The 12388-nt window shown below is 44.5% G+C and overlaps 1 protein-coding gene across 1 annotated transcript in view; it reads left to right on the top strand.

Annotated features, from left to right (window-relative positions):
• The window catches only part of LOC115459023 (acyl-CoA synthetase family member 3, mitochondrial-like), a gene marked incomplete at its 3' end in the record, with an annotated part of 129765 nt that overhangs the window by 20595 nt on the left and 96782 nt on the right, over positions 1–12388 (top strand). Inside the window, exon 2 of the mRNA XM_030188883.1 lies at positions 5296–5451. Within this exon, the coding sequence (XP_030044743.1) occupies positions 5296–5451 (156 nt within the window). The remainder of the gene's footprint in view (positions 1–5295; positions 5452–12388) is intronic.

Consider the following 12388-nt stretch of genomic DNA (forward strand, 5'->3'; position numbering starts at 1 on the left):
TAACATTTTAAACTTAGAACAATATTGACAAGGCAACCAGTGAGCTTTCTTCAAAAGTGGTCGAACATGGTCATTAGCTTCAGAACTTAGTACAAGAACAGTGCTGGGCAGACTTCTTCGGTCTGTGCCCTGAGAATGGCAAAGACGAATCAAACTCTGGTATACATACATATAAAGTAACATAGTAACATAGTAGATGACGGCAGAAAAAGACCTGCATGGTCCATCCAGTCTGCCCAAGACAAACTCATATGTGTATACCTTACCTTGAATTTGTACCTGTCCTTTTCAGAGCACAGACCATATAAGTCTGCCCAGCAGTATTTCCCGCCTCCCAACCACCAGTCCCGCCTCCCATCATCGGCTCTGGTACAGACCGTATAAGTCTGCCCTCCCCTATCCTAGCCTCCCAACCACCAACCCCTCTTCCCCTCACCTGCTCCGCCACCCAATTTCAGCTAAACTTCTGAGGATCCATTCCTTCTGCACAGGATTCCTCTATGCATATCCCACGCATGTTTGAACTCCGTTACCGTTTTCATCTCCACCACCTCCCACAGGAGGGCATTCCAAGCGTCCACCACCCTCTCCGTGAAAAAATACTTCCTGACATCTTTCCTGAGTCTGCCCCCTTCAATCTCATTTCATGTCCTCTCGTTCTACCGCCTTCCCATCTCCGGAAAAGATTCGTTTGCGGATTAATACCTTTCAAATATTTGAACGTCTGTATCATATCACCCCTGTTCCTCTTTTCCTCCAGGGTATACATGTTCAGGTCAGCAAGTCTCTCTTCATACGTCTTGGAACACAAATCCCAAAGTATCACATACCATGTAAAGTGAGTTTATCTTGTTGGGCAGACTGGATGGACCATACAGGGCTTTATCTGCCGTCATTTACTATGTTATGCTATGTTACTTCTTAGCCCCCATAACAATTTTTATAGTGGTAGTTTGAATGTTCTGAAGTCTGCTAATAGAATATTTAGGAAATCCTACAAATAGTGAGTTACCATAATCCAATCTACTTAAGACAAGAGCATGTGCTAGTTTAAGTAAAGAGGACTTATCAGTGAGGGCTTTGATTGATCTAATAAGGCGAAGAGCACTGAAACATTTCTTTACCAATGAAGAGATATGTGTTTCAGAGCTACGTTTTGAACCAAGCGTAATTCCTAAGAGCTTGATTGTCGTTTCAGTAGGTAGAATATGCCTCAATAATTCTGATGCAGCAAGGGGTACCCCTGATCCAAATAGCTTTTGATTTTATAAGGTTTAACTTGAACTTGTGGTTCATAAGCAATGAAGCCACTTATTGCAAACCTCTATTGCAGGGATCAGCATAAATAATCAGCTGAATAACCTCAGCAAAAAAAAGTGGGCAGTACTACCAAGCTCCTAAGGGGTAGATGCATCAAGCAAACGTAAAAAAATCAAAATCGTTAAAGGCCCTAACGATTTTTAAAAAACGAAGAATGCACCAAAAAAAAAAGTCACACATGCTCAGATCGGTATAGAAACGTACAATGTATCAAAGAATCACAATACACATCGTTAATCGGCCCCCAAATCATGCGCAGAGCAGCCAAGCGTTATGTTAGCTGCTCTGCGCATGCCACAAACAGTCAAAACACAGTCAAATCACAAGCACATGGCTCCCAAATCAAAACAAAAAGAAAAAAAAAGGGGCGGGGGGGGGCAAGGGCGCTCACCAGGAGCGTCCTGTACGGACGGCCTTGCCCCCCCCCCCCCCCGCTGCTCCCCACTTTCCACCGCTCCCCCCACCCCGAAAAAGCAAAATTCGAGCAGCCCCTGCCCCCCTCCCTTCCTCACTACTCTCTCACCTCAGCTCCGCCTCCCGACATCCTCCGTCCTGTGCCCCGCCCCCTTTTGGGGTCGTCGCCGCCATTCCCCTCCTCCATCGGGCCCCCCTCCCTCTTACCGGGCCCGTGCAGCGCCTCTCTCCTCTGTCCGAAGGTGCTGCACGGGCAAGAAGAAAGCCTGATGCCTGCCTTTGCCCAGCTTCGATGGCGCGTCTTTCTCCTGCTGGGCCCGCCCCTGTCTGACGTCAGTAACCTACGTAGGTAACCGACGTCAGACAGGGGCGGGCCCAGCAGGAGAAAGACGCGCCATCGAAGCTGGGCGAAGGCAGGCATCAGGCTTTCTTCTTGCCCGTGCAGCGCCTTCGGACAGAGGAGAGAGGCGCTGCACGGGCCCGGTAAGAGGGAGGGGGCCCGATGGAGGAGGGGAATGGCGGCGATGACCCCAAAAGGGGGCGGGGCACAGGACGGAGGATGTCGGGAGGCGGAGCTGAGGTGAGAGAGTAGTGAGGAAGGGCGGGGGGCAGGGGCTGCTCGAATTTTGCTTTTTCGGGGTGGGGGGAGCGGCGGAAAGTGGGGAGCAGCGGGGGGGGGGCAAGGCCGTCCGTACAGGACGCTCCTGATGAGCGCCCTTGCCCCCTCCCGACCCTTTTTTTTTATTTTTATTTATTTATGTTTTTCTGACGTCCTTTGGACCAATCACAGCGCTTTTAGCTCTGCTAATGCGCTGGGATTGGCTCAAAGTTTGTTTATTTTTTCTCTTAATGATTTTTCCTGTTTTCCTGGCACAGAGCTGTCCTAACGAGTGGTCCAGACCTGTCGTTAGTTTTCCTGCCTTTTTCCTGCGTAAAGGCAATCGGAAAAGGTTAGTGCATGTCGTTTCAATGGGGTTTTCACACTAATTGCTCATCTCCATTCCGTTTTCGTTAGCTGCTGGCTTCCTCGGTAAAAGCCCTTTGATGCATGCAACGGATCAAATTTTCCTCGTTGGAGAGTCATTAAAGGCTCATTTAGCTTTAGTGCATCTGCCCCTAAGTGAGGAGAGCCAGAGGACTTAAGGATAGATAAAATAAAAGAAGGGACAGTATTGAGCCTTGGGGAACTTCGCGATAAAGCTTGTAAACTGGAATCAATAGAATAATGAGAAACATAAGACATAATCTGAAAGAACTAACTCAGACCATCAATATACCTGACCTCTCAGCCCACATTCTCTTAAGAAATTTAGCATTAATGAATGGTCTACGAGATCAAATACCGCTGAAAGATCTAAGGATACAAGAAGAGCCTCAAGATTCTTGTTGAGCTGTTCATGTATATCACTGATCTTGGAAACTAGGATAGTTTCTGCTGTGCATATGCTTAAAGCCTGATTGACGAGAATGTAATGGATTCCTTTTTCCAACAAAATCCTTGAATTGTTCTAGAACTGCTTTCTCTGTTAATTTTGAAATAAATGGAAGGTTGGACTCTTTAATTTTCAGGTAAAGGTAGATTTAAAGAGTTATTCTGTCAAGATAGGCATTGCTACTGCCTTTCTCCAACCTGTTGGCAGCAGACCGGAGGCTAGACTTGTATTAGCCATAGTCAAAAGCACAGGGAACAATGATTGGAGAGAATAGATTGGAAAAGAGGTTGGAACTGGATCCAAAACTGAGCATGGGTGGAGTGGAGGAGTGGCCTAGTGGTTAGCGTGGTAGACTTTGGGCAAGTCACTTAACCCTCCATTGCCCCAGGTACAAATAAGTACCTGTATATAATACGTAAGCCGCATTGAACCTGCTATGAGTGGAAAGCGCGGGGTACAAATGTAACAAAAAAAATGTTCCGTTAACAATTCCGTTATATCTGAACTTTGAAGCAGATTAAAAGTGTGCCAGTACTTATTCAGTGTGAAAGAAACATGACTTGAATTATCTAAAGTGCAATCTATATCATCTGAGATCATAACGGAGGCTAAAAGTGGGAAAAGACTGTTGTACAGTGGTAGCTTTCTGTGTTTAAAAAAAAAAAAGAAGAAGAAGAAGCTAATTCTTCCAATGAAACTGACACACAAGATGTTTCTTGATGTCCAGATAATTCTTTGGTGAGAGTGAATTCGTTTTTACAATCAGACCAGAATAGTAATTACATTTGGTTTTCTTTCATTCCTGTAGATAGAGATTCTTACATTTTTTTATATAAATTTAGTCATATCTGATTGATACTTTTTTTTCTTCTCATCTCTTTTGGAATTTCCTTTGATCATGGCATAGCAGTCTTGTAGGAACCATTCTGGTGACTACTTCACTCTTATGGTAAGGTTCAATATATAGTGAGGTTTAGATTAAACAGCTGAATCTAATTATCAATTAAATTTGGTCAGTTGATTAAGGGGGCAATTACTGTTTCCCATGGGTGCTATGGGTGTGAGATAACTTTGTTCCTTAACACAGTTTTTAAAATTATTACTTCATTTGTTTATGCGTTTATTCAAATTTCCTTTGTCTAGTATTACATTTTGTTTTAAAGATCAGAAACCATTTAGTGTGACATATATGCAATAATAGAAGAAGTCGGGGGGTGGGGAGAGGCAAAAACTTTCACATCACTGTAGGCTGCTATCAGCCTTTATAAAATAGGTTCCCAGATTCAACCCCAATAGGGCAAATGTCAACGCGCACATTCATCCCTGATCCGAGGTAAATGTAAATAAGCTTTCGTGTTTGTACCCTACATGTAGAATTATAGATCTCTCTTCCCATGGGTGACAGATCTTTGGACCTCCCTTTCATAGGTGACAGACACTCTACTCTCTTTGGCAACACACCCCTGCTCTTTGTTTCTTGGGTTACACAGAAAATATTTTTCATTAAGTGCACAATTAAGCTCTGAAATTTGCTGCCAGCGCATTTAGTAAAAGTAGTTAGTGTGGTTGAGTTTAAAAAGAGATATGGATAAATTCTTGGAGGAAAAGTCCATAAATAGTTATTAACCAAGGGAAGGGAATGGATTTTGTTTTTAGCTCATGTCTTTCTCAGTAGCTGAAAGTGAGTTACATACAGGTACAGTAGGTATTTTCCTGTCCCTGGAGAGACGGCAATCCAAGTTTGTACCTGAGGCAATGGAGGGCTAAGTGACTTGCTGAAGATCACAAGGAGGTGCAGTGAGATTTGAACCCTGGTGTCCCCGGTTCTTAACCTGCTGCTCAAACCATTAGGTTACTTCTCTACTCCAGGCAGACTTGAGGAAAGCCACAGCTTATTCCTGGGGGTAAACAGCTTGGCCACTGTTGGGAGCAGGCTGCTTGGATTGGTGATCCTTTGACCTGATCCAGTATGACAGTTCGTTAGCTCTCTCTATCTACCCTGCTCTTTCGTACCACAGATGATAGACCCCTGTGCTATTTGGTTTTCTCTCTCACAGGTGACAGACTCTGATGTTTGAGCTCTCCTTTCATAGACAACAGACTCCTGCTTTGATTTCTCCTCTCACAGGTAACAGACTTGGTTGATGAGTGGGAGTGGAAGAAAGAAGATGTCATCCTCCATGTACTGCCCCTGCACCATGTGCATGGTGTGGTAAACAAGCTCATGTGCCCCTTGTGGGTTGGGGCTACTTGTGTCATGCTGTCGGAGTTCTCGCCACAGAAGGTAAGTCCTGAAAGGATGTAAATTACCGACCGTGTTCTTGAGGCTTCATGCAGTATGATTCTTGTTTAATCATTGTATCATCCTGGGTGATCATAAGTACATAAGTAATGCCATACTGGGAAAAGACCAAGGGTCCATCGAGCCCAGCATCCTGTCCATGGCAGCGGCCAATCTAGGCCAAGGGCACCTGGCGAGCTTCCCAAACGTACAAACATTCTATACATGTTATTCCTGGAATTTTGGAGTTTTCCAAGTCCGTTTAGTAGCGGTTTATGGACTTGTCCTTTAGGAATCCGTCCAACCCCTTTTTAAACTCTGCTAAGCTAACCGTCTTCACCACTTTCTCCGGCAACGAATTCCAGAGTTTAATTACACGTTGGGTGAAGAAAAATTTTCTCCGATTTGTTTTAAATTTACTACACTGTAGTTTAATCGCATGCCCCCTAGTCCTAGTATTTTTGGAAAGCGTGACGCTTCACATCCACGTGTTCCACTCCACTCATTATTTTATATACCTCTATCATGTCTCCCCTCAGCCGTCTCTTCTCCAAGCTGAATAGCCCTAGCCTCCTTAGTCTTTCTTCATAGGGAAGTCGTCCTCAGTAGCAGCCCATGTTTGCCGATTATGCATCATTTTGTGCTTTCCAAGGGGATTCTCGGGTAATGTCCTTAGTGGGGGGGGGGGGGGGGGGGGGGGCAGTGGTGCTGATTGCCCTGGGCAGTGTGTGCATGTGGAGTATTGTCCCAAGGCTGCATCGTATTTAACTGCCTATAAGTGGTTGGCATGATGGCAAATTGCTAACCAGTAGTTAAGCATTAATAATTATAACCTGCACTGAGTGGTAGATGCAGCTCTGACCACCTTCTTGGGCAGATTGGATGGACCATACAGTTCTTTTATCTGCCATCACTTACTTTGTAAGCTCCTGTATGCTAGGATGCAACGCCATATGCCAGATAACTGGGACCCCACTGCAGCTCCTATGGCCAGGGCACCATTCCCTCCTAAGGTCAGACATTATACAGGTGATGAGTCAGCAAAGTAGATTGGTACAATGGGTAAAAGGAAGTTCCTTAACACGGCAACAGATCAATCCATCACTAATGGGTTATGCCCATCTACCAGCAGGTGGAGATAGAGGACACAGAGTACTTGCACTGTACCTTAAGCCCTGATGCTCAGTGTCACCTCCCAGTATACCTCTATCTTCAGCAGGTGGTGGATGTGACTAACAACCTCTCCTGGTTTGGGGCCTTGACTCCTGGTTCCAATCTCTGGGCTCAGTTGAACTGGGGGTTTAATGGCTGGTCTGGGCTGCCTTGGGAACACCTAGTGGTGCTAGGTGTCGTTTCCCCCTCCCCCCCCCCCCGGTTTCTTGTCATTTGCCTGCCTTGGGTCTCCTTCCTCTGGGGAAAAGAAAAAAGTGCCTCGGTGGCAAGGCAGTGTGCAGTTCCCGGTCTGCATTTAAGCAGGGAAGCCTCCGGGTCAGCATGGGGAAGTTCTTCTTTGGCACCGTTTTGGCCTTCGGTGGTGAGTACCTCATGGTGACTCCCTCCAAGACAGCTAAGCTGTGTCCCCAGTGCAAGGCACAGAAGTTAGCAGCAGAAGTTTGTCCCGCATGCTCTGTTTTGCCGACTCAGCATCAGGACTGTTCTGGGGGGAGGAAGTTTTATACTTGGCAGGTGCAATGGCCCCGACAGCCAATGGCGCGGTTGTTGCTCTGGATGCAGCCGGTGTGGGAAAGCGGCCATGTTGGTTCTCCACATTCTGGCCTTGGGATCCCCTCAACCAAGAGGAGGAACTTGATGATCAGAATTCCCCCGGGTTGACCGAGCGTAAGAAATCGACTATAGATATAAGAATATGTTCTCCTGAAGACGCCAGCCAGGTGAAACGTGGCACCGCGTAGAGAACGACAACAGTTGATATTAAAGAACTGATTAGAAGACATTTTACTGTACTAACAGCACAGTACACGAACAGCGCCAGCAGCAACGATAAAGAATTAAAGCACAGAAGGACCTGTAACAAGATAAGTACCATAATGCCTATACCTTGTAGTGTAATGAGGTTCAAATTATAGATCAAAAATATATAGAACAGAGACTTGTGGGATGTACCAAAGCAGTCCTCAAGTGGGGCGGGGTACTACAACCTCAGCAGACTGGAGCAATAATCCACAGGCCACGGTTACATGCGCTGCCATGTCAAATCTGGAATGCCCAACCAAATGATCCTTCTGGCACCAATGAGCCACTAATGGTGTGTCCTGTTTATGAAGTCTAATTTTACTAAGATGTTCAGCAATAAACAATTTGATTTTCCTGCGTGTCTGACCTATGTAATGAAGACCACATGGACACACTACAAAATAAATCACTTGTGAGCTTTCACATTTAGTGCAGGACCTTAAATAAGCCATTGTGGAAGAATTAGGAGTTCATATACTTGATATATGTAATGCATATTTACAATAAGTACAATGTCCACAAGGGGAATGCCCCCCTTGGGAAACAACTCAATTCTACCCATTCAAGACAAAAGTTCCCCCATGTTATTACTTCTCCGATATGCAGATTTAGGAAACTCACTGAGGGTAAGGATCCATCCAGTACATGCCAGTATCTACAAATTACTTTTCTAATGGCAAGAACATACTGTGAATATGGTAACACACACACTGGATAATTCTGACCCTGAGATTGTTGAGGCAAAAAGAGCTAAGATCTATGGGCATATAATGCCCTTTTATATGCCCTTTTTAAGAATTCCCCCCTCCTCAGAAATCTTTGCAATAACAAATCCTTCAACGATGAACATAAAACGCTGCAACCGGAAAAACTGGCCAGTGGGGATGCCATCCTTCAAAGCTTGAGGGTGATAACTAGAATAATGCAACAGTGTGTTAGATCCATTTTCTTATGATACACAGTTGTTGAAAACTCACCAGTTTGGGACAAATGAATTGAAGTGTCCATAAAACTAATACTCGTTCTACTAGATTGAAAAGTAAATTTGATATTAGGATTCACACTTTTAACATATTCAACAAATTGTTTTAGCTCATCCTCTGAGCCATACCAAATAAGAATGACATCATGAATGATCCAATATGCTCAAAATACTGACGTATACACAAATTTCTCTTCAAAGAATGTCTTATAAAGACACGCTATAGATGGTGCAATGGTCGCACCCATTGCCACTCCCTTAATCTGGAGGTATTACTGTTGATTAAATTCAAAATTGTAGCATACCACATAATTCAACATACCCATAAGCATATTCCACTTATCACCTGATATACAGGCTCTAGAAAGATATTGATAAGCTGCTTCTAATGCTTGTTGTTGCGGTATATTTGTGTATAACACCATGACATCAAGGGTAACAAAGATTACATTTTTAGAGGCAGGTAATACCATACCAGCAATACCATAACAGGAAGCACTTCTTGTTTTCAAATTAGCCCTCCAAGTATATATGTAGTGCCTCTGTTTCAAGGGCTTGCCTCCTCAGGACCCAGCAGGGTCATGGGCTTTCTCTTTTAGATGAGACTGAGCTGGGGTCATCTTTGACTCTTCTCTCTCCTTCTCTGCTCATATCCAGCAGACCGCCAAGACCTGTCGTTTCTTTCTTTACAACATCCGTAAAATCCGCCCCTTTCTTTCCGCGCACTCTACCAAAACCCTCATCCACACCCTTGTCACCTCTCGTTTAGACTACTGCAATCTGCTTCTTGCTGGCCTCCCACTTAGTCACCTCTCCCCTCTCCAGTCGGTTCAAAACTCTGCTGCCCGTCTCATCTTCCGCCAGGGTCGCTTTACTCATACTACCCCTCTCCTCAAGACCCTTCACTGGCTCCCTATCCGTTTTCGCATCCTGTTCAAACTTCTACTACTAACCTATAAATGTACTCACTCTGCTGCTCCCCAGTATCTCTCCACACTCGTCCTTCCCTACACCCCTTCCCGTGCACTCCGCTCCATGGATAAATCCTTCTTATCTGTTTCCTTCTCCACTACTGCCAACTCCAGACTTCGCGCCTTCTGTCTCGCTGCACCCTACGCCTGGAATAAACTTCCTGAGCCCCTACGTCTTGCCCCATCCTTGGCCACCTTTAAATCTAGACTGAAAGCCCACCTCTTTAACATTGCTTTTGACTCGTAACCTCTTGTAACCACTCGCCTCCATCTACCCTCCTCTCTTCCTTCCCGTTCACATTAATTGATTTGATTTGCTTACTTTATTTTTTGTCTATTAGATTGTAAGCTCTTTGAGCAGGGACTGTCTTTCTTCTATGTTTGTGCAGCGCTGCGTATGCCTTGTAGCGCTATAGAAATGCTAAATAGTAGTAGTAGTAGTAGTAGTAGTAGCTGTCAGCAGATGATGGTTAGCTGGAGATGAGTCTAGCTTATGTGGTTGATGCCTTTTACTATCTCATCAGAACTTCTGCAAGAGAAATAGTGCTGGTGGTGTCATCTAGGTGTCTTTTGTGGCTGAGGAATTGGTCTGCAGATATTGCTTCTGTAATTTGTCTCAGTAGGCTTACCTTTCAGGGCAAGTTGCTCTTCAGGGAAGAGCTGGAGAAGCTAGTTAAATATTTGGGGGAGACTAAGCCTCAGAGGTTACTTGAGGATAAGACATGGATCAAGGAGAACATAATTTTGAGGTGCCAGAAAATATAGACCTGATCGCTTGGCGTTCATTCAGAGGTTCCGGTTTCAGTTGTATCAGACAGCCTTTCGAGGAGACTAGAAAGTAGTAAACCAGGCCTCTCGCCCTGCAAGCGATGCCCTCAGGGTTCATTCCTTGCTGGTACAGATAGGACATTTATCTCTATTTGTAGAGGAATGGACCCAAATCACATCAGACCTCTGGGTTCTAGATAAGATCGACTGAGTTTGTTTAAATCTTTTTTTATTGAAACAACAGCAGAAAAAACTGTCAGATACAAAATAACTACCACTGTATGAAATGTCAACATTTATATACCCCTCCCCCCCCCCCCCCCCAACCAGCATGTGGTGACTCCCCATGACATCACAAATAAACTCAGTAGAATTAACAATTTAACAAATAACTATGTGCCTGGAAGACAGGGTCTCTTGCAAACCTTTGCCCAGGGCACTATCCATAGAAGGAACCCCCTATCAGTTTATTCGCAATTGCCACAGAAGATGTGACCTCCACTGTTGCGAAGTTGGCCTCTTAGGCTCCAACCATGAACCAAGTGTTGCTCTCAATCCGAAAATAATGACCCAGGAAAGGAACTTCTTAAAACCTGGTTGTACTGGAGCTGTGTATGTGTATTGGCCAAAAAGAAGACGAGGATCCAAAAGCACTGTGCAGTTCCATTATTTTTGTATAGAAGCTAGCACTTGAGTCCAAAAGAAGAGAATCAGGGGACAGTACCAAAATACGTGTCCCAGGAATGCTCCTGGCATATTACATTTCAGACAGGTCGATTGGGAAGCAATTGTAGCCTGGAACACCTGACAGGGCGAGATGTAGAATCTCAGTATAAATTTATAAAGCAGTTCCCTGTGAAGCATTGATAGTGTGCACTTATGAATATTTTGGATGAACTGCTTTAGACTATTGGCCATTAGCGTGCAATGAAGATCATTCGACCAGTTGAGCGCTAACTTTGCATAGTGCAGATCCAGGGTAGTGTCTTTTAAATACTGATAATGAAATGCTAAGGGCACTTGTTGTGCCCCCAGTGTGAATGCTTCAGCCAGGGTCTCCTGCACATCCTCAGTGAGGTTAGTCCATGGAAGAGAGATTACGAAATGTCTCAGCTGCAAATATTAAAAATAACAGATATTGGGTAAACTGTGTTCACGCTGCAATACTACAAAACATTTCGGTTTTCCCTCTTCAGTAAGCATATGTATCAAATACACAAGTCTCTTCTACGCCGAGTGAAAAAATGTTCCCCTACCCTGTCCTGGCTTGAACGCTGGATTTTGACGGATAGACAGTTAAGGCGTAATAGATGCCGAAAACTGGTGCCGTCTACAAATCCAGCGCCACATCGCCCTAGCCGATTTCAGCAGAGGACAGTTAGCGAGCACATCCGGAGGCAATTTACCAGCCGTATAGAGTATATGACTAAAATGAGTCCCAGGAATTAGTGGTCTCCACCCGAGTAGTAGAAAAATGATCAGTGCCTCTGAACTAGTCATTAATATGTCACATCCCGCTGGCCACAGATACGTATTTAATACCTGAGTCCCATACCTCCGTGGTCCTTAGGAGTTCGTATTATGACCAGCGGGAGGTGAGGTTCTTTACCCCCCCCCCCCCCATGTGTAGTCTTGGAGTAGTTTAATTTTCTTCGTAAACTTAAAAATAAAGGCAAGAGTTGAAAAATATAAAGCCAACAGGGCATGAGTAATTTATTAAATAGATATATATGCCCCCAAATAGGAGATAGGCTCTCCAAAGTTGGAGGTTTTTTTTGTATCCTCAAGTAAAGATAGAATATTAGCCGCATATAAGCAATGGAGATCCGGAGGTAAATAAATACCAAGGTATTTTGATGTAGTTTGTTCCCATTCCAGAGGGAAGGGTTCTTCCAAAGCTGTCGCACCTCTGGCATTAGTGGCAGTACTTTAGACTTAAAAAGATTAAAAGAAAAACCTGAGCAAGTACCAAAATGGTTAATGAGCTCTAGCAATTGAGTTAGTGATTCTGAAGGGGACGTCAATACCACTAAAAGATCGTCTGCATAAGCTAATGCCTTGACCGTATAATCTTGAATTTGCACACCCAAAATATCAGGAGAAGAATTCAACACCCTAAGAAGGAAGAGATTCTAGTGAAAGCATGAACAAGAGTGGAGACGAGGGACAACCCTGCCTCGTACATCGACCGATACTGAAATGAGAAGTATGGCGTACCATTCACTATTATGTGAGCCCTTGGGCC

Source organism: Microcaecilia unicolor, unplaced genomic scaffold (assembly GCF_901765095.1).
Source record: "Microcaecilia unicolor unplaced genomic scaffold, aMicUni1.1, whole genome shotgun sequence".
In the NCBI taxonomy this organism is placed as follows: Eukaryota; Metazoa; Chordata; class Amphibia; order Gymnophiona; family Siphonopidae; genus Microcaecilia; species Microcaecilia unicolor.